The sequence below is a fragment of the Tachysurus fulvidraco genome, chromosome 7, assembly GCF_022655615.1.
Source record: "Tachysurus fulvidraco isolate hzauxx_2018 chromosome 7, HZAU_PFXX_2.0, whole genome shotgun sequence".
Taxonomy (NCBI): domain Eukaryota; kingdom Metazoa; phylum Chordata; class Actinopteri; order Siluriformes; family Bagridae; genus Tachysurus; species Tachysurus fulvidraco.
This window is the reverse complement of record NC_062524.1, coordinates 2,605,199-2,633,191: the sequence shown is the minus strand read 5'-3', so window position 1 is coordinate 2,633,191 and position 27,993 is coordinate 2,605,199. Positions and strand designations below refer to the sequence as shown.

Genomic DNA, 27,993 nt, shown 5'->3' with positions numbered 1-27,993 from the left:
ACCAACAGAGCAGAGGACATGTTGTTATCAGGAACGGAAAGCAGTTCCTTTACCATTTACTAGCAACCACTGACCATTAACCCCCCCCCCCCCAAAAAAAAAAACAAAACAAAACAAAACAAACAAACAAAAAACCCGGAAGGCTCAGTGCCTGTATACGATTCAAGGCTGCAGAAGACTCCATATCATCATGAACATCATACCATCCCAATTTCCCAAGGAGCAACCAGAACCTTTAACGTTCCACTCCTGGTTCAGCTACCTTAGGGACAGCAGCAGAGGAGGAGAGCTAGCAGCAGCAAAAAAGGAGAGCTAGCAGCAGCAGAGGAGGAGAGCTAGCATAGCAGCAGCAGAGCTAGCTCAATCACAAACAGAACACGAGAACCAAGTGCCTCCTCCCTGAATATCCTGAGTAGCCATCCCTCTAGTATCCATCCAACAACCCGAGAAAGGAGACTTCCAAAAGACCCAACAAGAAATCCAGTCTTAACTTCCTTTTCCAACAATTTCAGGTTTTTTAACGGCAGAAAGCAAATTATAGGCAAACTAATGAGTAGTCAACCAAACACTCCTGCGAAAACCTTGGATAAGTCCAGCTATTAAATAATTGAAGAAGCAGCGGTTAGGATGCTTCTCGGGGCCTTTCCAGCTTTGGAACATTTACTCTATCTATCTGTCTGTCTGTCTGTCTGTCTGTAACGAACAGAAACAATACAAGCAGGGCCAGGAGCCATTGATTATCAATCCAAAGGTCTCGATCTTTCGCTGGACACTGCTACAGAGAGGAGAGAATTTAATCAAGCTTTTCATTTTCATTGCTGGCTAAAATTTAACCATGTCAAGTTAAGAAGTTAATCCATTTGCCAGTAAATATTTCCTGCATAACGCATCATAAAAGCCTAGCGAGGCATGGCATAACATATCACAACAGCCTAGCAAGGCACAGCGTGACGCAACATAACGCCTAGCAAGTCATGGCATATCATATCATAACTGCCTAGTAGGGCATAGCACAACATACCATAGCCTAGCGAGGCATCGTATAATGTAAAAACGCATAGCAAGGCATGGCATAAGGCATCATAACGGCCTAGAGAGTCCTAGCACAACGGAAACATAACGCCCAGCAATGCATGGCATAAGGCATTACAACAGCCCAGCGAAGCACAGCCCAGCAAGGCATAACCCAGCGTTACGCAACCCGACACAGCCCAGCAAGGCATATCATAACGTAACGCAACACAGCCCAGCAAGGCATCGCATAACGTAACGCAAAACAGCCCAGCAAGACACAGCACAATGCAAAATAACACCTAGCAAGGCACCGCATAATGTATCACTACAGCCCAGCAAGGCACAGCACAACGCATTACAACAGCACCACGCAACACAACATAGCACAGCGCAACCCAACACAGCCCAGCAGGGCACAGCACAATGTAACAAACACAGCCCAGCAAGGCACGGCACAACATATAATAGCTAAGCGAGGCACAGCATAACGTAACAAAACGGCTAGCAAAACACGGCCTAACGCATCACAACAGCCTAGTGAGGCACAGCACAATGTAAACGCCTAGCAGGCATGGCCTAACGCATCATAACAGCCTAGCGAGGTACACAGTGCAACGTAACCTAACATGGCCTAGCAAGGCATACTGTAGCATAATGCAACACAACACGGCCTAGCAATGCACAGCTAACTGCAATGCAACACAACATAGCCCAGCAGGGCACAGAACACCACACCATAACACAGCCTAGCGAGGCATAGCATAACGCATCACAACAGTCTAGCAAGGCACAACATATGGTAACGTTACCTAACACGGCCTAACAATGCAACACAACATAGCCCAGCAAGGCACAGCACAACACACCATAACACAGCCTAGCAAGCCATAGCATAAAGCATCATAACAGCCTAGCGAGGAATAACATAGCGCAACGTAACCTAACATCGCCTAGCAAGGCACAGCACAATGTATCAGAACAGCCTATCGAGGCACAACATAGCGTAACGTAACCTAACACGGCCTAGCAAGACACAGCACAATGCAGCAAAACAAGCCCAGCAAGGCACAGCACCAAGCACCATAACACAGCCTAGCGAGGCATAGCATAATGTATCATAACAGCCAACGAGGCCTAACATAGCGTAACATAACATAGCTTAGCAGGGCATAGCATAACGTAACCTATCGTAGCTTAGCAGGGCATAGCATAACGGAACCTAACACATCTTAGCAGGGCATAGCATAACGGAACCTAACGTAGCTTCACAGGGCATAGCATAACGTAACCTAACATAGCTTAGCAGGGCATAGCATAACGTAACCTGACATAGCTTAGCAGGGCATAGCATAACGTAACCTAAAATAGCCTGATGAGGCATAGCATAACGTAACATAGCCTAGCAGGGCAAAGCATAAAGTAACCTAACAAAGCCTAGCAAGGGGTAGCATAACGTAACCTAACATAGCCCAGTGAGACATAGCATAACATAACGTAATATAGCCTGGCAGGGCAAGGCATAAAGTAACCTAACATAGCCCGGCGAGGCATAGCATAACATAACATAGCCTAGCAGGGCATAACATAGCCTAGCGAGGCATAGCATACCGTAACTTAACATAGCTTAACAGGGCATAGCATAACGTAACCTAACATAGCCTGGTGAGGCATAGTATAACATAACATAGCCTAGCAGGGCATAGCATAAAGTAACCTAACATAGCCTAGCGAGGCATAGCATAACGTAACATAGCCTAGCAGGGAATAACGTAACCTAACATAGCCTAGCAAGGCATGGCATAACGTAACCTAACATAGCCTAGTGAGGCATAGCATAACGTATCATAACAGCCTAGCGAGGCATAACATAGGGAAACGTAACCTAACCTGGCCTAGCGAGGTATAGCATAACGTAACACAGCCTAGCAGGGCATAGCATACCGTAACCCAACATAGCCTAGCGAGGCATTGCACAACCTAACATAGCTTAACAGGGCATAGCATAATGTAACCTAACATAGCCTAGTGAGGCATAGCATAACAAGTCGTGGCCTAATGGTTAGAGAGTCTGACTTGTAATCCGAAGGTTGTGGGTTCGTGTCTTGGGCCGGCCACGATTGAGGTGCCCTTGAGCAAGGCACCGAACCCCCCTAATGCTAACCGGGCACCGCAGCATTAATGGCTGCCCACTGCTCCGGGTGTGTGTTCACGGTGTGTGTGTGTTCACTGCTGTGTGTGTGCACTTCGGACGGGTCAAATGCAGAGAACGAATTCTGAGTATGGTTCACCAAATTTAACTCGCAGCAGCAGCAATGCAGAGGAAACAGCCACATAACATAATGAGCTGGCATAGCAAAGCATATGGAGGCATAGCATTACCTAGCATGAGGTAATCTAGCCTAGCAAAGCAAGCATGGCATGACCCATCGTGACGTGCATAGCATAACCTCATCTTATAACATGGCGTATCATACAATAATATAACCTAGCATAGCATAACATGCATAGCATATCAAAGCATAGCCTAACGTAGTGTAGCATAACAGACTGTACAACACGCCAGCCCTTCCGGCTCAATAAACGCACTATTATACTGTACACGAACATGCGCGCCGTATCGATTTACCATAAGGTCAAAGCGTCTTCAAACTTCCTTTTCGGCTCAAGTATACTAATAGTAATCACGACCTCTTAGAGTCCCATATCGCGAAACCAAAGGCCTGCCTGAACTGACGCTGAACGCTATATTTGTCTCTCTGGACATCTGCCAAAGGCCATAACTGTAAATGTTGAATAAAAAAACAGGAGTCCATCAAATTCTCTATGTTGTGTACTGTAATAATGTGAGTATTTCACTTTTCCCCAGGACTGGCTCTAAACATGTGAAGAAAGAACATGAAAAGAGATGGCGAACATTTCTACTGGATTTGTGTCTGCATGCAGCTCTACACCAACCACAAACCATCCAGGAGTCAGTGAATACAGTGATGACATATAAATATGAACAGAGTGATTTCCTGCTGGATCTGTTCTCACATGTGAAGCAGTATGAGAGTAAAACACACAGGACTGTCCTTCCAGCATTGCTGCCAGTTTACCGGTCACTTCCTGTTTGGTCCATAAATCTCTCAGAGACAAAAGTCTCCGTCCTCCTAGAAGTGCTGAAACTCCAAACACAGAAGAAACCAGTGGAGCTGAGAGACTGTTCAGGTGAAGAGAGTGAAGTGAGGAGTTTCCTTCAGTGTCTGCCCTACATCTCACACCTCAGCTTTAATGAGTAAGTTATTTCAGATTTCTCAGACTTTCTTTAGTGTTTGTGCTTAACAGCTGATAAAAGAAGTGTTTGTTTTAAAATGAAATACTCCTGCAGATAAATATCACCACATTTTGTTAAGAGATCACACCATATTATCCTTTCCCCTTCTGAGCATTTTTTACTCTTCCTCTCTGACCAGCAATGCAGAATAATGTGCTGAGCAGTGCTTCACTTCATCTTCAGAGCTACATGTAATCTGCTCTGACAGTCACACAGCAGTTATCAAGTGCCGTAATGCGAGGCAATAGTTATAGATACCAACATGTGCAACCGATTGGGGCATTTAGTATTTTTATCAGATTTTTTAGGACAAACTTACAATCGATGTAGACTACGAATACTGTTACAAAATAAATAGTTTTTAAATATATTTCAGTTGATTGTGGCACCTCCCCCACCAATTTTCTTCATTAATGATTGCTGCCAAATAAGAGTAATAAGAGAGTCTGGCTCCTAACCCTAAGGTTGTGGGTTCCAGTATCGGGCCGGCCACGACTGAGGTGCCCTTGAGCAAGGCACCGAAAGACGCCCCAGAAATGCTTCCCGGGTGCCGCAGCATAAATGGCTGCCCACTGCTCCAGGTGTGTGTTCACGGTGTGTGTGTTCACTGCTGTGTGTGTGCACTTTGGATGGGTCAAATGCAGAGAACGAATTCTGAGTATGGGTCACCGTACTTAGCCGTATGTCATGTCACTTTCACTTTTAAGCATATTATAACTTCTTTTAGAAAAGTATTTATTATTTTATAAAAACTTCCTGATGTGTCTAGAGATCACCCCATGAGTGCTTAGAATGGTCAAATGTGGAAAATGATTCTAATTACAGCTCATAGGTAATTTTTTCATCTTTTACTACTCTTACAGCTTACTTGAAGTTCATTTATAACTTCATCCATAAAAAATTGCCCCATGAGAAATAGTGCTGTCTGCGCCGATAACTATTATGGGAAAAGCTTTCTGTGGACTTTAAAGTGATCATTCTTATTAACTATTGAACATATAATTATTTATTTAATATTTGCCTGAAATGACATTCCATCATTTCTTTTATCCCAAAACATAAATCTTAGCATGACATATTATTGGTTCCAAAACTGTCAGTCAGTGACACTGGACTTAATATTGCTCCTTACTCTGGCTGATATCATACAGGAAAATGTGCTTGACTTCATAAATGTTCATGTAGGAAAAGTGTAGGGAACCTATTCTTTGCTCATACACATCTCTCTCATTCAAAATGCAGCCACCAACAAAACCCCAACACTTATTTTTTTCACAATGGTGAATTCTTGTGTTTAAAGGCAGTGGTCTAGATGTTATTAGTGTTTAAATCCTGACACAGATACATTTATTGCATAAAGCTGTGCAGTGTGAGCTCCTTGCAGGTGATGTTAATAATCTGAAAGACACACTGACAGAATTAGCTTAAGTCCATGTGTAAACTCTCTGAATACACCTGTGACTCTGTGTGCAGTTGAGTGTGAATATTCTCAATGTATGTGATATTTATGCATTAATTGTACAGAGATGATTGTCTAATATTGTTGAGTAAATATGTTTCCTTCAACATCAAGAATAAAACATGACATAGCATAAACGTTACTACTAGACAAGTACAATAGGCTTTCTTTTAGTGTCCCTGAGACACCCTCTGTATTCTAGCAACAACTCAATATATTTTACTCAATGAGAAAAAGAAACTTTAGTGACTTCTGCACAGTTTTTTTTTTTAGATATTTGAATATATACACTTATAAATATACTTTTTTGATATGTTTGAAGCATATCAGAGACTTTACGATAGAGACAAAACATTTGTCTCTCTGGACATCTGCCAAAGGCCATAACTGTAAATGTTTAATAAAAAGACAGGAGTCCATCAAATTCTCTATGTTGTGTACTGTAATAATGTGAGTATTTCACTTTTCTTCAGGACTGGCTCTAAACATGTGAAGAAAGAACATGAAAAGAGATGGCGAACATTTCTACTGGATTTGTGTCTGCATGCAGCTCTACACCAACCACAAACCATCCAGGAGACATTGAATACAGTGATGACATATAAATATGAACAGAGTGATTTCCTGCTGGATCTGTTCTCACATGTGAAGCAGTATGAGAGTAAAACACACAGGACTGTCCTTCCAGCATTGCTGCCAGTTTACCGGTCACTTCCTGTTTGGTCCATAAATCTCTCAGAGACAAAAGTCTCCGTCCTCCTAGAAGTGCTGAAACTCCAAACACAGAAGAAGCGAGTGGAGCTGAGAAACTGTTCAGATGAAGAGAGTGAAGTGAGGAGTTTCCTTCAGTGTCTGCCCTACATCTCACACCTCAGCTTTAATGTGTAAGTTATTACAGATTTCTCAGACTTTCTTTAGTGTTTGTGCTCCACAGCTGATAAAAGAAGTGTTTGTTTTAAAATGAAATACTCCTGCAGATAAATATCACCACATTTTGTTAAGAGATCACACCATATTATCTTTTCCCCTTCTGAGCATTTTTTACTCTTCCTCTCTGACCAGCAATGCAGAATAATGTGCTGAGCAGTGCTTCACTTCATCTTCAGAGCTACATGTAAACTGCTCTGACAGTCACACAGCAGTTATCAAGTGCCGTAATGCGAGGCAATAGTTATAGATACCAACATGTGCAACCGATTGGGGCATTTAGTATTTTTATCAGATTTTTTAGGACAAACTTACAATCGATGTAGACTACGAATACTGTTACAAAATAAATAGTTTTTAAATATATTTCAGTTGATTGTGGCACCTCCCCCACCAATTTTCTCCATTAATGATTGCTGCCAAATAAATTATAATCAGATTAAATTGCTTCTCTAAATGCACTAATTAAGTTGCTGATATCAATAAACAAAGACAAAGAAACCCAAAAACATGGTCTTGTTTGTGATGGGGGATGTTTTCCCATCATGATTTGATGTGTTATTTTGTTCATGAGTACCCGGATATAGCAGATTAATAAAGGGCAGCAGTATTTTAAGCATATTATATTTTCTTTGAGCAAATTATTTATTATTTTATAACAACTTCCCAATGTGTCTAGAAATCACCCAATGAGTGCTTAGAATGGTCTAATTACAGCTCACAGGGAATTTTCTCATCTTTTGTTTTAGCCCAGCAACAATAACATCAGTTTAAATTTTATTAATAGACTTTTTCTCTTTAAGCTGTACTCTGGCAGATTGCTACAGACAAGAATCTCTGATCTGTTTTATTTTCAACAGTCTGTTGTGCTTGTTTTCTCTACGTAACTTTCTGTAAAACAAAAACAACACAAAGAAAAACAAAATCAAAACATCCATAATAAGTAAATGGGAGAGATTGTCTGTCTTGTTTGAGAGAGGGTGTAGGTTTCAGTAGTGATTCTGTACGTTTTGAACTAGGCTTATTCTAATCATCTGAAACGTTCTGATGTTAATATCTCTCAAACCAAATTAAAACCAAATTAAAATGATCAGAAATATAAATTCAGCAATTAAAATCTAATGAATGAATGCTTTTGTTGCTGTTGCTCTCTTATGATCATAATCACTTAAAGTGTGTGTGTGTGTGTGTGTATATATATAATATATAATTAAAATTACTTTTATTTTTATTTTGTATCAATTGTGTAGAGAAACAACTGTGAAGGATAAGTTAACTGAGCATTCATCTGATACTCTTACAGCTTACTTGAAGTTCATTTATAACTTCATCCATAAAAAATTGCCCCATGAGAAATAGTGCTGTCTGCGCCGATAACTATTATGGGAAAAGCTTTCTGTGGACTTTAAATATTTAATTCTTATTTACTATTGAACATATAATTATTTATTTAATATTTGCCTGAAATGACATCCCATCATTTACTTACAGAATTAGCTTAAGTCCATGTGTAATCTCTCTGAAATACACCTGTGACTCTGTGTGCAGTTGAGTGTGAATATTCTCAATGTATGTGATATTTCTGCATTAATTGTACAGAGATGATTGTCTAATATTGTTGAGTAAATATCTGTTTCCTTCAACATCAAGAATAAAACATGACATAGCATAAACATTACTACTAGACAAGTACAATAGGCTTTCTTTTAGTGTCCCTGAGACACCCTCTGTATTCTAGCAACAACTCAATATATTTTACTCAATGAGAAAAAGAAACTTTAGTGACTTCTGCACAGTTTTTTTTAGATATATGAATATGTATACACTTATAAATATAATTTTTTTGATATGTTTAAAACATGTGCACGATGTTTGAAAGCCAATGTGGACATTTGAAATCACCTAAACAAACACGCCCTTAACCCAAATGGGTGTCACCCCTGTTTGATAGCTCCGCCCCACACATGCATTACTCAGGCAACTATTATGGCGGAACCTGCTGGTGCAGCTGGCCGAGGGGGTATTTATTATCAATAAATGAACACAATGAGTAATACTAGTTTAGTTTAGTTTAGTTTAGTTTATTAATTTATAAAGCACATTTAAAGACAGTCGTTGCAGCCAAAGTGCTGTACATCAAGTAAAAACAAATAAAACAGTGCAAAAATAAAAACACAATCCAAAACAAACCAAAAGAAATCACATAAAAAAACTACACCTTCAAACATAGTTAAAACATATAGAATAAAAGTGGGTTTTTAAAGCAGATTTAAACAATGAGACAGTGGTAGCAGATCTTAAATGAAGAGGGAGATTGTTCCACAACTTTGGAGCTGCCGTAGCAAAGGCTCGATCGCCCTTAGTTTTAAAATGTGCACGAGGTACCGAGAGAAGGAATTGATTAGCAGACTGAAGAGATCTGGGGGTAGGCAATGGAGTGAGGAGGTCACAAATATACTGGGGGCACAACCATGTGAAGCTTTAAAAACATAAAGTAAAATCTTAAAAAAAACACGGAACTTAACCGGGAGCCAGTGTAACGAGGCAAGTACTGGGATAATGTGCTCACGTTTTCTGGTGCCAGTCAGTAATCTCGCTGCCGCATTTTGTACCAGTTGTAAATGGTCGAGAGATGATTTAGGCAAGCCAAAAAAAAGAGAGTTACAGTAATCCAATCTCGAAGTTAGAAAAGCATGAATTATAGTTTGAAGGTCCTTCATAGAATGCATCTTCTTGATTTTAGCAATTGATCTTAACTGAAAAAAGCTGCTTTTCACAACAGTGTTAATCTGTTTATCAAAGGACAAGATAGGATCAAAAGCAACACCAAGGTTTCTAATATGATTACTTACATTTGCAGACAAAGGGCCAAGTTGCTTTATAAGACCAGAAGACACAGTTGTTGGACCAAAAACTATTATTTCGGTTTTGTCATTATTTAACTAAGAAATTCAGATCCAGCTAGCACTTAATATCCTGAAGACAATCAAACTGAGTGGACATAGAGCAGTTATTGTTTTTAACTGGAAAATAGAGTATTGAGTATTGTCAGCGTAGAGATGATATGATAAATTATGTTTCTGAAAGATATAACCGAGTGGAAGCATATACAACAAGAAAAGCAAAGGACCCAAGATAGAGCCCTGAAGAACACTATAGGAGATTTGAGCGCTAAATGAAAAACAGTTTCCCAAATTCACAGAAAAAGATCTGTCCTTAAGATAGGAAACAAACCAGTTCAGCACAGATCCCTGAAAACCAGCTACTTGATAAAGTCTTTGTAGAAGGATATCATGATCTATTGTGTCGAATGCTGCACTTAGATCAAGCATGATTAGAATACAGCAAGAACCAGAGTCAAGTGACAATAAAATATCATTGGTAACCTTTTCCAAGACCTTTGAGATGAAGGACAATTTTGATATAGGTCAGTAATTATCCAGTGTATACTGATTGAGATGATGCTTTTTTAACAATGGTTGGACTATAGCATGCTTAAAAGAAGATGGTACAATTCCATTTGTTAAGGAGCTATTAATAATAGCAGTAACAACTGAACTCAAAGCTGGAAAAAACTCTTTAAAAATGTGAGAAGGCAAAACATCAGAGTGTGAAGTGGAGGTCTTCATACTAAGAACTATTTCATGAAGCTGTGAAGGAGACATGAGTTGAAAACTAGATACAGTATTGAGCTCCGTTGCGAAATCATTTCTAGAGGAGGATAATTTTGAGATGTAATATTAGACCTGATACACTCGACTTTTTGTGTAAAATGATATAAAAACTGTTCACACAAGTCAGTGCAAATTTCTAGCATGGACTTGGAGCAGGACTTGAAAGGGCATTGATTGTATTAAAAAGTATCTTTGGCTTCTTTGCATTTTGAGCAATTAAATCTGACGTATTTCCTCTGTGCCTCCTTAACAGCACTCTGGTATTGTTTAAGACCTTCTCTGAAGATTTCATATGAAACCTGAAGTTTTTCTTTCTTCCAACTATGCTCAGCATGCCTACAGTCTTGTCTAATAGCATGAATAGGTCCCTGAAGCCATGGCTGTACCTTTCTTTTCAGAATGGATCTCTGAATCCTTAGGGGAGCAAATGAATCCAGGGTGGAGTTGCAGGTGTTATTAAAAATTTCAACTAATTCATCAGGATGGACACCAGTAGATAAATCATCCACAATAGTTGGAATTTGGGTAGATGGGTATACATCATTGAAAGACTTAGCAGTAGAAGAATTAAAACATCTAGAGTAGCGAGGAGAGTAATAGGTTTTAGGCAGAGAACATGGCAATACAGAGTCAAAAATAATTGGACTGAAATAACAGCAGCACATAGTTCAACATGATTCACAGGAACGATAAGCCATAAACAACACATATTTTCTGTCTCTACTTACTACTGTACATGACCATGTTAGAAAATGCATTAGCCTGATAACCACACCCTATTGGGTAGAAATAAGGCAGACAGGATAAGAAATCCCCAGACCTTTAAAAACCCAAACTCTGAGAAAACAGGTAACAGACCAGAGAGAAAGTAGAAAACTTACTCACGGGTTGATAAGCTGCAAAAATTGGGGAGAAGTGGGGCTCAAGGCTCGTGGAAGGTCAGTGAGGGACAGAAAAAATTACAAAAAATGTCAAAAAGTACAGCTTATCCAGTAAACAGCTTAGTCATTAAATGGTTCATCCAGAATATATAATCCACAGAAACCATAAGTAGAAAGACACGATGTCCATTGCAGAGATTAATCCATAAAGGCGAAGGGGCCAGCTGCGGCAAAACACACAAACCAGAAAAATCTTTTGCAAAATCCACAAAAGATAAAGACAAATGAATAAATAAAAATCTAAGGGTGAACAGTTCAAATAAAGAAACAAACAGACAAAAACACCGGAGAGCAGCGGCAGACAAACACGCCAGCATTCACTCAACCGGAAGTCAAGTCAATTCAAGTCACTTTTATTGTCACATCACCACAGCACATGTGCTTTGATGAGTGAAATTCTTAGGAGCAAACTCCAGAAATTGCAGAACAGTTGTACAGATATACCAATAAATATATAGGTAATGAGTTGACAAGTGAAAATGTGCAATTTGCTCATACATATAGTCAGTGCAATATGTGTGTACAATATATACAATTAACAACATAATGAAATCAATAGGTGAAATGTGCAGTATGCTCATATATATAGCCGGTACAATGTGTGTACAATATGTACAATTAACAACCAGATAATGGGATCAGCAAATGAACATGTGCAATATGCTCATACGTGTCAGTACACACAGTGTACTGTTAGGCATCCTTTCAGTAGCACTACACATTTATATTCGGTATGCATTTATATATGTATATGTATAAATATATGTATATATATTAAATATAAAATACTATAGGTGCAAAACAGATTGTACAGGTACAGAAGTGTGCATCGGATGGTATCTAGTGGTAGCAGATGGATTATGGCATTGAATGCAGTTTGTATGTAAAGTCCAGTGTGTCTAGTGCAGTGTGAGTGTGTAGTCCAGTGGATAGTCTGAAGTTAGGTGCAGTGTGTGGCATACCATATTGTAAAAGTATGCTCTAGGGTGTATTAGTTGTTATTGTTGGTTAGTCTGGGAAAAAGGTATCCCTCAGTCGACTGGTGCGGGATTGGATGCTGTGGAGACGTCTTCCTGAGGGGAGCAGAGAGAGCAGTCTGTGGGACGGGTGGCTGGAGTCACTGATGATCCTCCGGGCCTTTCTTTTACACCGCCTGGTGTAGATGTCCTGGAGGGAGGGAAGCTCACCTCCAACAATGTTTCTGGCAGTTCACACAACCCTTTTCAGAGCTTTACGGATGCCAGCGGTGCTGTTCCCAAACCAGGCAGTGATGCAGCCCGTCAGAATGCTCTCTATAGTGCAGGTGTAGAATGTTCTGAGGATGCTGGGGCTCATTCCAAACATCCTCAGCCGTCTCAGGAAGAAGAGGCGTTGATGTGCCTTCTTCAGTACTGCATCAGTGTGTATGGCCCAGGTGAGATCCTCGCTGATGTTGACACCGAGAAACTTAAAGCTGCTCACCCATTCCACAGGTGTCTTGTTGATGGTGATGGGTTTGTATTCACTCCTCTGTCTCCTGAAATCCACCACCAGCTCCTTGGTCTTGTCAATGTTGAGTGAGAGGTGGTTCTCCTGACACCATGTAGTCAGGGTGCTCACCTCTTCTCTGTAGGCCGTCTCATTGTTGTCGGTGATCAGGCCTATCACCGTTGTGTCATCAGAGAATTTGACGATGACGGTGGAGCTATGTGTGGCTGCACAGTCGTGTGTGTACAGGGAGTACAGGAGTGGGCTGAGGACACAGCCCTGAGGAGCACCAGTGTTGAGGATCAGCAGGGATGAAGTATTGCTGCCCATTCTTACCTCCTGACTAGAATAAGTGAAGTGAATACTATGGTAATACATGTGTTTTTGTAGTACTGTGTGTTGTACCGTGAAAGGTTTAGCTCTGTTTCATGCGGAAGACTTTCAGTTCTCTCCAGCGCTGGAAAGCTGATCCTATATGAACACAGTCCTGCTTCTTGCCTTATCGTAAGCCTTTTTTCGCTTTTCGTTTTTATCCGCCATGTCAATGTTTCAAACGCTTTCTGCTATTGTCAGACATGCGCACTGAACACTCTCTCCGCCGCATATTGACAAGACACGCCTCTTTCTGCTCATTGGCTACATGTTTGTTTTGTTTATCGGCCTGACTCAGTTTTCTGAAGCATTTCTCAAACATCGTGCACCCCACCTTTAAGACAGAGACTACAAACCATTTGTCTATCTGGAAAATCTGCCAAAGGCCATAACTGTTGTGTACTGTAATAATGTGAGTATTTCACTTTTCTTCAGGACTGGCTCTAAACATGTGAAGAAAGAACATGAAAAGAGATGGCGAACATTTCTACTGGATTTGTGTCTGCATGCAGCTCTACACCAACCACAAACCATCCAGGAGACATTGAATTCAGTGATAACACATAAATATGAACAGAGTGATTTCCTGCTGGATCTGTTCTCACATGTGAAGCAGTATGAGAGTAAAACACACAGGACTGTCCTTCCAGCATTACTGCCAGTTTACCGGTCACTTCCTGTTTGGTCCATAAATCTCTCAGAGACAAAAGTCTCCGTCCTCCTAGAAGTGCTGAAACTCCAAACACAGAAGAAACCAGTGGAGCTGAGAAACTGTTCAGATGAAGAGAGAGAAGTGAGGAGTTTCCTTCAGTGTCTGCCCTACATCTCACACCTCAGCTTTAATGGGTAAGTTATTACAGATTTCTCAGACTTTCTTTAGTGTTTGTGCTTAACAGCTGATAAAAGAAGTGTTTGTTTTAAAATGAAATACTCCTGCAGATAAATATCACCACATTTTGTTAAGAGATCACACCATATTATCCTTTCCCCTTCTGAGCATTTTTTACTCTTCCTCTCTGACCAGCAATGCAGAATAATGTGCTGAGCAGTGCTTCACTTCATCTTCAGAGCTACATGTAATCTGCTCTGACAGTCACACAGCAGTTATCAAGTGCTCGTAATGCGAGGCAATAGTTATAGATACCAACATGTGCAACCGATTGGGGCATTTAGTATTTTTATCAGATTTTTTAGGACAAACTTACAATCGATGTAGACTACGAATACTGTTACAAAATAAATAGTTTTTAAATATATTTCAGTTGATTGTGGCACCTCCCCCACCAATTTTCTCCATTAATGACTGCTGCCAAATAAATTATAATCAGATTAAATTGCTTCTCTAAATGCACTAATTAAGTTGCTGAAATCAACGAACAAAGACAAAGAAACCCAAAAACATGGTCTTGTTTGTGATGGGGGATGTTTTCCCATCATGATTTGATGTGTAATTTTGTTCATGGGTATCCGTAAATAGCAGATTAATAAAGGGCAGCAGTATTGGGGAAGTCATGGCCTAATGGTTAGAGAGTCTGGCTCCTAACCCTAAGGTTGTGGGTTCCAGTATCGGGCCGGCCACGACTGAGGTGCCCTTGAGCAAGGCACCGAAAGACGCCCCAGAAATGCTTCCCGGGTGCCGCAGCATAAATGGCTGCCCACTGCTCCAGGTGTGTGTTCACGGTGTGTGTGTTCACTGCTGTGTGTGTGTGCACTTTGGATGGGTCAAATGCAGAGAACGAATTCTGAGTATGGGTCACCGTACTTAGCCGTATGTCATGTCACTTTCACTTTTAAGCATATTATAACTTCTTTTAGAAAAGTATTTATTATTTTATAAAAACTTCCTGATGTGTCTAGAGATCACCCCATGAGTGCTTAGAATGGTCAAATGTGGAAAATGATTCTAATTACAGCTCATAGGTAATTTTTTCATCTTTTGTTTTAGCCCAGCAACAATAACATCAGTTTAAATTTTATTAATAGACTTTTTCTCTTTAAGCTGTACTCTGGCAGATTGCTACAGACAAGAATCTCTGATCTGTTTTATTTTCAACAGTCTGTTGTGCTTGTTTTCTCTACGTAACTTTCTGTTAAACAAAAACAACACAAAGAAAAACAAAATCAAAACATCCATAATAAGTAAATGGGAGAGATTGTCTGTCTTGTTTGAGAGAGGGTGTAGGTTTCAGTAGTGATTCTGTACGTTTTGAACTAGGCTTATTCTAATCATCTGAAACGTTCTGATGTTAATATCTCTCAAACCAAATTAAAACCAAATTAAAATGATCAGAAATATAAATTCAGCAATTAAAATCTAATGAATGAATGCTTTTGTTGTTGTTGCTCTATGTTAATCATCGCTTAGATAAATAAAATGCAAAGTCTATATATATATAAATTTAATATATATATAAATATAAATAAATAAAATTATTCATTCATTCATTCATTCATTTTCTACCGCTTATCCGATCTCGGGTCACGGGGAGCATGAGCATCAGCGCCACGAGACCGTTGTCCGATTGGCTGGAGTAGACGGTGGGCGGAGTCCACCTATTTGTGGATTCTTGTGCACGTCTTGACGTTAGAAATGTTTCAAATCCACAAATGCACAGAACACAATCCACAAATGAGCAGGAAGCCATTCACAAATAAATACAATTAAATATATATTTATAAATATTTTTTTTATTTGCAAATCACATTTTATTTATTTGTGAATTTCATTTCTTTTTGTGAAATTTGTAACATATATTTACGGTTTGCTTATTGTGCATTTGTTAATTTAAAAAATATTTGTGAAACTCTTTATATTTATTTGTGGATCATAGTATTTATTCAGAATAACGAAACAATTCTGACCCCATACCGGACTCTGTATTAATAATTTTCGGGGACTTCATTAAAGCAATTCTCTCATGCGAACGGCCTAAATACAGACAGCATGTTACATGTCCCACCAGAGACAGTAACACACTGGATCACTGTACTGTTACGCAACAATAAAGGATGCATATCACTTTGTCCCACGGGCAGCTCTAGGACTCTCTGATCACTGCTTACTTCATCTGATACCGACCTACAGGCAGAAACTGAAATCAGCTAAACCTGTATTAAGGACTGTAAAAAGATGGACTAAGGAAGCAGAGCAGGATCTACAAGCCTGTTTCTCTCTCACGGACTGGTCTGTTTTTGAAGCTGCTGCCTCTGACCTGGACAAGCTCACAGAGACTGTAACATCACACATCAGTTTTTGTGAGGATTTGTGTATTCCTACCAGGACTCACTTAACCTACAGCAATGATAAACCATGGTTCACTTCAAAACTTAGCCAGCTCCATCAGGCCAAAGTGGATGCTCACAGAAATGGGGATAGAGTCTTGTACAAACAGACCAAATACACACTGGAAAAGGATATCAGAGTTACAAAGAGGAATTATTCTGAAATGCTACGGATTCTGTTTTCCTCTAAAGACTCAGCTTCATTGTGGAAAGGTCTGAAAGCCATCACCAACTACATGACTCCATCCCCCCGCACTGTGGTGACTCAACAACTGGCAGACGACCTGAACGAGTTCTACTGCAGGTTTGAAAAAGTCCAATTCTCACCTCCTGTAACCCCCTGACTCCGCCACACCTAAAATTCAGTTCAGTGAAGATGGTGTGTCAGGTCTTCAAGAAGATCAAGAGAAGAAAGGCACCAGGCCCAGACAGCGTTTCACCAGCCTGTCTGAAATCCTGTGCTGATTAACTGGCCCTCGCCTTCACACAGATCTTCAACAGATCACTGGAGCTGTGTGAAGTCTCCTCATGCTTCAAAAGCTCCACTATCATCCCTGTCCCAAAGAAATCCAAAATTACTGGAATAAATGACTACAGACCTGTGGCTCCAACGTCAGTGGTCATGAAATCATTTGAAAGACTGGTTTTGGCTTATCTGAAGGACATCACTGGACCCTTACTGGACCCCCTGCAGTTTGCCTACAGAGCAAACAGGTCTATGAATGAAGCGGTTAATATGTGACTGCATAATGTTCTGCAGCATCTGGACAGACCAGGGACCTATGTGAGGATCCTGTTTGTGGACTTCAGCTCTGCCTTTAACACCATCATCCCGTCACTCCTTCAGCCCAAATTAACCCAGCTCTCCGTGGCCTCCTTTGTCTGTCAGTGGATCACCAGCTTTCTGACGGACCAGCAGCAGCTAGTGCGACGGGTGAAACTCAAATCCAGCACCCGCACAATCAGCACTGGTGTCCCTCAGGGTTGTGTCCTCTCCCCACTGCTCTTCTCCCTGTACACAAAAGACTGCACCTCTAATGACCCCTCTGTCAAGCTCCTGAAGTTTGCAGACGACACCACACTGATCGGCCTACAGACTGGAGGTTGAACGGCTGGATGTCTGGTGCAGTCTCAACAACCTGGAGCTGAACACGCTCAAGACAGAGGAGATGATAGTGGACTTCAGGAGGAACCCCCCCCCCTCTACCCCCACTCACCCCCCACTCACCATCATGTACAGTATTGTTACAGCGGTGAAGTCATTCAGATTCCTGGGAACCACAATCTCCCAGGTACTGAAGTGGGACATTCACATAGACTCCATTGTGAAAAAGGCTCAGCAGAGGTTGTACTTCCTTCGCCAGCTGAGGAAGTTCAACCTGTCACAGGATCTGCTGAAACAGTTCTACACTGCTGTCATTGAATCCATCCTCTGCACTTCAGTGACTGTTTGGTTAAGCTCAGCTACCAAATCTGACCTCAGGAGACTAAAGAGGGTAGTCTAGACTGTTGAGCGAACCATTGGCACAACTCTCCCCACTCTCCAAGATCTATACTTCTCCAGAGTGAGCACAAGGGCAAAGACAATCACTCAGGACCCCTCACATCCAGCACACTCACTCACTCAGGACCCCTCACATCCAGCACACTCACTCACTCAGGACCCCTCACATCCAGCACACTCACTCACTCAGGACCCCTCACATCCAGCACACACCGTTACACTCACATCGACGTTACAGAGCCCTGAGCTCCAGAACAACTAGTCACAGGAACAGTTTTTCCCTCAAGCAATCCATTTAATGAGCACTTAACATACACAGAACACACACTATTCTCACACACTATTTACTTAAAACACGTACTATGTATATTTCAATTGCTCATTTCACACTTGTACATTTGTACATACAATTTGTCTATATTGTATATGTCCTTCTGCTACACTTTCGAGCTTCTGTCACTATAACAAATTCCTCGCATGTGAAAACATGCCTGGCAATAAAGCTCTTACTGATTCTGATTACTACTAGACAAGTACTATAGGCTTTCTTTTGGTGTCTGTGAGACACCCTCTGTATTCTAGCAACAGCTCCTCAGTATATTTTACATAATGAGAAAAAGAAACTTTAGTGACTTGTCCACATTTTGTTTTGAGATATTAGAATATATACACTTACAAACCTGATTCCAAAAAGGTTGGGACACTGTACAAATTGTGAATAAAAAAGGAATGCAATAATTTACAAATCTCATAAACTTGTATTTTATTTACAATAGAATATAGATAACATATCAAATGTTTTGATATGTCATGCCAAATATTGGCTCATTGGCAACATAATTGGGTATAAAAAGAGCCTCTCAGTGTGGCAGTGTCTCTCAGAAATCAAGATGGGCAGAGGATCACCAATTCCCCCAATGCTGCGGCGAAAAATTTCTCAGAGAAAAATTGCAAAGAGTTTGAAGTTATCATCATCTACAGCGCATAATATCATCCAAAGATTCAGAGAATCTGGAACAATCTCTGTGAGTAATGATCAAGGCCAGAAAACCATACTGGATGCCTGTGATCTTTGTGCCCTTAGATGGCACCTTATCACATACAGGAATGCTACAGTAATGGAAATCACAAAATGGGCTCAGGAATACTTCCAGAAAACATTGTCGGTGAACACAATCCACCGTGCCATTTGCCGTCTGGCTAAAACTCTATAGGTCAAAAAAGAAGCCATATCTAAACATGATCCAGAAGCGCAGGCATTTTCTCTTGGCCAAGGCTCATTTAAAATGGACTGTGGCAAAATGGAAAACTGTTCTGTAGTCAGATGAATATTTAAGTTCTTTTTGGAAAACTGTGATGCCATGTCATCCTGACTAAAGAGGACAAAGACAACCCAAGTTGTTATCCGCGCTTAGTTCAGAAGCCTGCATCTCCGATGGTTTGAGGTTGCATAGGTGCATGTGGCATTGGCAGCTTACACATCTGGAAAGGCACCATCAATGCTGAGAGGTAGATCCAAGTTCTAGAACAACATATGCTCCCATCCAGACCTTACATTTTCCAACATGACAATGCCAGACCAAATACAGCATCACTTACATCATGGTTGCATAGAAGAAGGACCTGGGTACTGAAATGGCAGCCTGCAGTCCAGATCTTTTACCCATAGAAAACATTTGGCACATCATAATGAGGAGGATGTGACAAAGAAGACCTAAGACAGTTGAGCAACTAGAAGCCTGTATTAGACAAGAATGGGACAACGTTCCTATTCCTAAACTTGAGCAACTTGTCTTCTCTGTCCCTAGATGTTTGCAGACTGTTATAAAAAGAAGACGGGATGCCACACAGTGCTAAACATGGCCTTGTCCCAACTCTTTTGAGATGTGTTGATGCCATGAAAGTTTTCTCTTAAAATGATACATTTTCTCAGTTTAAGCATTTGATATGTCATCTATGTTGTATTCTGAATAAAAAATTTAAATTTGAAACTTCCACTTCACTGCATTCTGTTTTTATTCACAATTTTTACAGTGTCCAAACTTTTTTGGAATAGGGTTTATATAAATATACTTTTATATAAATAGACTTTAAGACAGAGACTACAAAACATTTCTCTCTCTGGACATCTGCCAAAGGCCATAACTGTAAATGTTTAATAAAAAAAAAGTCCATCAAATACTCTATGTTGTGTACTGTAATAATGTGAGTATTTCACTTTTCCCCAGGACTGGCTCTAAACATGTGAAGAAAGAACATGAAAAGAGATGGCGAACATTTCTACTGGATTTGTGTCTGCATGCAGCTCTACACCAACCACAAACCATCCAGGAGACAGTGAATACAGTGATGACATATAAATATGAACAGAGTGATTTCCTGCTGGATCTGTTCTTACATGTGAAGCAGTATGAGAGTAAAACACACAGGACTGTCCTTCCAGCATTGCTGCCAGTTTACCGGTCACTTCCTGTTTGGTCCATAAAGCTTTCAGAGAGAAAAGTCTCCGACCTCCTAGAAGTGTTGAAACTCCAAACACAGAAGATACCAGTGGAGCTGAGAGACTGTTCAGATGAAGAGAGTGAAGTGAGGAGTTTCCTTCAGTGTCTGCCCTACATCTCAGAGCTCAGCTTTAATGTGTAAGTTATTACAGATTTCTCAGACTTTCTTTAGTGTTTGTGCTTCACAGCTGATAAAATAACTGTGTTTTAGTTTTAAGGAAAGATTTCTGCAAATTAGTAATTTTAAATTAGTATATGATTTTGTCAATTCTGAACTGTAAACACCCCAGACTTCCTGTGACATTCAGTGAAATTGCCTCATCTTTTATAGACGTGTGTGTGCCTGTATGTTTTCTTTTTGTGATATTCTTGCTCATAAACATCATATATTTTAGATGTTTTATTCAGACTTTACACACATCCAGGTTTTGGTGAATCTGATCATCGCAGCAGTTTCCTCTATCATTTTCCTCAAAACTTCATTTTATAGGAAATAAACCCCTAAAACCTCCAGTTGTTTGTGATGGTCAGCGTGATCCTGTTGTGATTCAGTCTGTTCTCCTCTTTAGGGGTCGTAGGTTCAGGTTCTGGAGGAAGACAAACCACTCAATTTTAATTAGTTTTAACGCATGATTTAATCAGCTGTTATAAAAATGTCCTGAGGTGTCTAGAAATCACCCTACAAGAGTTTAGAAAGGGTCAAATGTGAGAAAATGTGAACTGCCCCTTTAAGTGACTCTGATTACATCACCCTGAATAATTTTACCAGGTTTTAGTCCTACAAAAATGACATAACAGTTTAAATATATTAAATATATTAAATATAATCATTATTGGGGGGTTCCTAATACAAGAAAGCATATAAGATTATTAAACTGTTGTATAATTATTACATCTTTGGGATTAAAAATCTAATGTTATTTAATTTCATTTTTAACCCTGGAGTAGAGAACTGTACAAAAATGCTCTAAGTATGATTTATATATAAGATATATACATATAACATATATATATATAACACATTTATTTATTAATTAATAACAGATTTGTAATGATAACTATCAGACTGCAGTAAAATCAGGGTTAATAATGAAGAGAACTGGAGAGTAAACGAGACTCTGTTCTTTTCTTCTTTTGGTGGATTTACATCCAGTCTGTTGTGTCAGTGTTCTCTTCATCACTGAGTGGGATTAAAAAATAAAACAAATACGTTTCAGTACCCAGTATATGAGAGAGTTTGTTCATCTTATGTCAGAGGGGGTGTGGCCAGGAGGGGGCGTGGCTTTCTGTAGGGATTCTGTAGCTCTTGTAATTCTAGGATTATTCCAATAATTATAAAATATTAACACAAACAAAAGTAAGTAAAGCGGAAAAACTTTATTTCTTCTGTATTTTTCTCTCTGTATGTGTGAGAGTTCTCTCTGTGTTTACTGTAATAATGTGAATCTTTCACTTTTCTCCAGGTTTCACTTTACAGATGAAGAGAAAAAGAAGAGATGGAGAAACTTTCTACTGGATTTGTGTCTGCAAACAGCTCTACACCAACCACAAAACATCCAGGAGACAGTGGAGAAAGTGATGAAAGTTTATTATGGACAGAGTGAATTCCTGCTGGATCTGTTCTCACATGTGAAGCAGTATGAGAGTAAAACACACAGGACTGTCCTTCCAGCATTGCTGCCAGTTTACCGGTCACTTCCTGTTTGGTCCATAAATCTCTCAGAGAGAAAAGTCTCCGACCTCCTAGAAGTGCTGAAACTCCAAACACAGAAGATACCAGTGGAGCTGAGAGACTGTTCAGATGAAGAGAGTGAAGTGAGGAGTTTCCTTCAGTGTCTGCCCTACATCTCACACCTCAGCTTTAATGAGTAAGTTATTACAGATTTCTCAGACTTTCTTTAGTGTTTGAGCTCCACAGCTGATAAAAAATCTCTTTTTTTTATTTTTAAGGAAATATTTCTGCAAATAAATGCGACTAACCCTGAATCTTAATTTTTAAATTAATATATGACTTTTTTCAGTAGTGAAATCTAAACAATCATTTAACTTTTTTCTTACAAAAACATCCCAGACTTCCAGTGACATTTTAAAATGTTTTAATTTTAGTGTAATATAATATTTGTTTTTCTGATTTAAATGTAAAAATCCTCCAGTCATCTGATCCAGGACACTTTACTGTAGTGCACTAAATATCAGAACTGAATACACTGAAGAACAGGAGACACTTTTTGTGTTCTAAAGTTTATAGTAAAGTTTTAGTGAAAATGCCTCATTTTTATAGAAGTCTGAGGAATCTGTCCTTCCTCTTCTTTATTTCCTGTTTGGTTTATTAAGTTCTGTAAAACCTACTTGATGAAGATAAAGTGGTTAACTGTGACTGAAAGATCATGTGATTGTCTGAGTGAGACTCGTGTAAGTGGAGAGATAAAGACATGTTCAGGGTGTGACTTCATCTCCAGACTCTCGACTCTTTCCTCTTTATTCATCTCTGCACTAGTGACATGGCCAGACATGTGCACGGGGTAACATGACTGTAGTCCAAGGCCGAGGGGGAAATGCTGGGACATAAATTAATCAAAATCTGTGAAACATATTTAATTTTCTGTCCCAGTGAGTGGAATATTTTTGAATAAATATTGTAGCTCATTCAAATTCAGTACTTTTATATTGCTAGTATAATATAAATAATAGGATTTTTTGACTTGTTTTTTTCCATGAACTGAAAGGTGTTTGTGTAAAATATTTTCTGTATATATGAACACATGAATTTTTTTTGTTGTTATTTCATAACCTCATTAGTTCTCAGTAGCAGTATTTAATCATCAAACAAACACATACCTGAATTTTTCAGCTCTGGGTCATCCCCATTCAAATAAACATCATCCTCTGTGTCTGATAATGAACAGTGAAAAGCTTTAAAGCAGTTGTTCAGGTAAACGATATCAAACATACAGGTGCTTTGATTTGCTCAGTGTTACATTGATCATATTTGACTTGTGTTTATTGGTTTAAGTTTTTAAAATGGGAAAGTTACAAACACACACAGGTTCAGTCATGTGGCCTTAATGTGTGTGTGTGTGTGTGTGTGTGTGTGTGGATGGATGTCTTTGTGTCTGTGAGACGTGTAGACTGAGTGCAGGTGTGATTGAGAACGTGTGTGTGTGTTTGTTTTTAATTTATTATAAAATCAATCAATCAGTTTTGATAAACTTTACATTTACTTTTGAAAAATCAACAGTATTTTACACAAAACTTCTCTGTACTAAATACACTGTTATCTGATTTAGCTAGATAATGAATATTAACCTTTTAACTAATGGATCTTAATAACTTCTAACTAGACACTACAAGTCTAGGTCTGATTGACTCACAGCTAAATATCTAGATAATTTGGTCAGTTATCAAAGTTACTGTGTTCATTACATCATCACTTTCTATCACTTTAAGACAGTTAAACATTTTACACTGTGACACAGTTCATTATTTGAATCTGAAAAAGTGTTAAAATGACACTAAAAGGGATTCAGATAAACAGAGTTGTGTGTTTTAGGTTAGAATTAGTTTCACTCTGTAAAGCCTCAAAAGATTTACAAAGTACTATGAAGTGAAGTGAAAACAGTTAAATAAACCACATCACACTAAATAACTTCCATCAACTTGTTTATTTTTAGCTCTCATTGCAGTACAATTTCTACATGAATTAAAACATTACAAAAGAAGGTTTGATGTACAAACTTTCATCCACGACACTGTATGTGCTCTGAAGATCAAATATCTTACAAACTGTAATATCTGACATTTGTATAAAACACCTTTCCTCACTTCAGTGTACTCTGAATGCATGAAGATGTTCTTCAAAATTCTCTGTAAATAGTTTGTCTGGCAAAATATTAATGCAGTTATTAATCAAAAGTTTATCACTTATTTAACAGCAGACTGGAATTTTACTTTCCATTGTACTGCAAACAACACGTCCAGCTCTATATTCTAAACCATCAACTTTAACCCAGCTGGCTGAAAAAACATCTTTAGACATTTCACAGGTTTGATTTCTGACCACATTCTCTTCTGTGATTAAAAAAGGTTTCATTGGGACAAACTCCTTATGTTTGAGGGTGAAGGTTTCCCAATGAAAAGCGATGGCCATCTGATGAGTTTTAGCAAATGATTTTATGGTTTTTAAAGTTTTTTGAACATCTTATTTGGCTTATAGAATATTATAGACCACATATATAATAAGTGGCCAATTTTCCTTGAAGATGGGTAATGAATCATAAAATGATGATTTTTATGTGGATACAAGTCCGTAAATAATTTGAGGTGGTCAGGGATCAAGTGGCAGAATTGATAGAAAGAACCAGGATAGTAACTCTGTTCACCTCTTATATGTGACATCAACTGTTGACTGTTGAGGTGCTGTTTCTGACAAATACAACAGATCAGCATTCTCTCAGAATCATATTGCCCAGACTTTAAGTTAATGTTACTGTCTGGTTAAGTGGTCTAGCTCAAGTCTTTAACTCTGAGTGACTCACATATTCCCCACATTGATGTTGTACAACGTCTAGAGGAATGTGTAAAAGTTAACAAGGTCACTATCATATGACAGCTTGAACACAAAATGTGCCTTGACAAGTACATCAAATGCTCCAAGGGAGCGGTTTGCCTGGCATGGGATGAGATGCTTATCCAAGAAAATGTAGAAGATCTTACTTTTCTGACAACAGCAAGGAGGTACGGATGCGGATGCTGGTTATTGTTGAGGTGTTTCTCCAAACTACAGCATGAACACTGAACATTAGACACAAACATAATGTGCAGTCACAGAGAAAGCAACATTATAAAGGTGATTGTTCAAACAATGACTAAATAGCTAGTAATATATGGGAATGTCTATGAAGACTAATCTCATTATTGTTTGATCAACACAAAACATTACTAAATTGTCTTTACCTTATGAAACACTACAAGTCTTTCAGCAACATTACATGCACAAATTTTCTGAGAATTCTGTCCTCCTGGTGGTGGTGGAAGGAGATGTATCAGTAAGAGAAGTGATGCCATTTCCTGTTTGTAGTCTGAAGACAAGGATTCACATGAATTAAGTAACAGAAAACTTCAAATGTCCTAAATTTACGGTTTAAGAACAGAGATAATTTTAAGCATTCATCTACCTGTTGTGTTTATGTGGTCTTCAAAAAATAATCCAGAAAACATCCATCTCGTAGGTTGTGATGTATTCATTAAAACAATACAAGAGGTAATTAGAACGGCAAATATAGCAAAAGCAAAAAGACATAAAATACAGCCTACTTTTATTCTCGTCAAGATCACTTCCTTCAGGACTTTCTGCAGAAAGCAACAACTGACTCAGTTCTGCTGTTGAAGTAAGCCGCTTCACCTCTTGTGACATTTGTCCTGACGAACATTGTCATTGACATTGTCCCACTAATGAAGCAGCCTGGAGGCTGTCTCAGCATCAAATAGGAGAATGATGTCATGATCCACCTTAAAGAGAATAGTTAGTAAATTATAAACAATTTCTCTCAAACTGAAGGCCATTGAAAATGTGTTATACTAAGCCTACAGTCCTTTTGTATCCAGTAATATTGGGAAGGCAGAGAGGATATCAAAGCTCTACAGTCTGGATCTATAACCAGCTTCTGGCAATGAGGAAAAGTCTCTTTCATCTTGTGGAATAATATGGACTTGTCTGTGGTGTGGTTGAGCAAAGAAAAATGCCCTTTAAAATTAGTAGCCCTTTGTGCTTTTGGGCCTCCTGCAGAAACATTTAGAGGTCTGTGTGGTGACATACTGTAGATCCTCCACGCATCTTCCTGTGGACTGTTTTTATACGTCAGGCAATGTATCCTGTGTTACTTGAACCATCATAAAAGTCTTACTGAAATAGATCTATTTTTTATTCCGTCATCACATTTAGGTCAAAATCACAAAGAATCAAATTTTAATCTCGTAGCAAAAACTTATGACACCATTGCAAGTAGGACAAGTAAAGTAAACAATGACTTATATAGTCTTTCTTGGAACAGGGATCTCTGAGGGAAGGGAACAGCATCACTATGCCATAAATATACTGTTCTCTGATTGCTTTATGAGGAAATTGCCTAAGATATCAAATTGGTTTATTTACACAAATCTACATTTACACAAATCTACATTTACACAATGGCAATGTAATTATTAGATTTAAATAAAATACCCGTGTGTATTAATCATGTGAGCCACCAATATGTTAATCATTTGTCTTCTGGTCACATCCATAAGCGTTGCTGTATCTTGATACTCCTGTAGTTCTGCTTCACCACCAGACTTGAATTTTAGTACATCTTCAACCAACTATTTAAAAAAAATATGAACATGGTGATTCACAAATGTCTACAGACTGAGAAGGGAATTAAATTTGTTCCCCCAGAGATGAAATTATTGTCATCATTTACTCACTCATGTGTTTCCAAACCCATAAAACTTTTGTTCATCTTCAGAACATGAGGATATTTTTTATGAAATCTTAGTTATTTATTTACATTATTGCAGAACAAGAAATGTTAAATTATATTATTGTAATTCCAAAGCACTTGCAGCTAAAGATGAGCAAATGTCTTAAAGGTGTAGAACAACATGAGTGAGTAATTAATGACATCATTTTTATTTCCTGGGTGAAGTAACTTTAAAAAGATTCCCAACATCCAGCTTTGTTCTAACTTATTCAGCAGACTGTGAGACTGTGTCCTCAGTTCTCTGTCTCTTGTTAGGGACTTTATCTAAGATTAAAGTAGATACACTGGAACTACTGCTTGAGTAAAAGGCCTCAGATGTGTAAGACAAGGAGACATGCAAAAGCCTTTAAATCGTGTAAATGCTGTCGGGTGACACGTCATACAGTGGTGTGAAAAAGTGTTGGCCCCCTTCCTGATTTTTATGCACGTTTGTTTCACTTTAATGTTTCAGATCATCAAGCAAATTTAAATATTAGTAAAATATAACAAACACAACATGCAGATGTATGTAAAATGTAGGTTTTTATTATTAAGTGAAAATAAAATAAAATAAAATCCAAACCCACATGGCCCTGTGTGAAAGTGTTTCTGGTTGGACATTAATATTAAAGTGTGACAAAAATAAAAAAATCAGGAAGGATTGCAAAACTTTTTCACATAACTGTAGATCAATTCAGAATTAATATGATGACCTACAGATAAGCAATAATGACATCACAGACATGACAGTAAATTGCATCGTCTTTTTATTTTTTTCTTCGACTACTTAATTAATGTATTTAATCACTTTGAGCATGAAAAACACTCCTTATAAAGAGAATTTCAGTAGCTAATTACTTTGAACCCACTGTTCAGTTCTAACATTAAGTACAGCGTTGTAAAGAATATTCTGATTCGTTTAATTCTTTCTATCAATTTAATTACATTGTGGCCATATTATAATTGATCTGTTATAATTTGCTCCCTTGTTTTAGTTCAGAAGAAAGAGTGAGCATTTTAGTACAACATGATCATGGTG

The 27,993-nt window shown here is 38.8% G+C and overlaps 1 protein-coding gene across 23 annotated transcripts in view; it reads left to right on the top strand.

The window, feature by feature from the left end:
• The window catches only part of LOC113650479, a 289,734-nt gene that overhangs the window by 211,276 nt on the left and 50,465 nt on the right, over positions 1-27,993 (top strand). For 13 of the 23 annotated variants that reach the window (XM_047816738.1, XM_047816737.1, XM_047816721.1 and 10 more), the window contains 5 exons: positions 3,881-4,291; positions 6,263-6,673; positions 13,606-14,016; positions 20,185-20,595; positions 21,921-22,325. In XM_047816738.1, coding sequence (XP_047672694.1) covers positions 3,881-4,291; positions 6,263-6,673; positions 13,606-14,016; positions 20,185-20,595; positions 21,921-22,325 — 2,049 coding nt within the window. The remainder of the gene's footprint in view (positions 1-3,880; positions 4,292-6,262; positions 6,674-13,605; positions 14,017-20,184; positions 20,596-21,920; positions 22,326-27,993) is intronic. The other 10 variants (XM_047816736.1, XM_047816731.1, XM_047816741.1 and 7 more) reach the window with 8 other exon arrangements.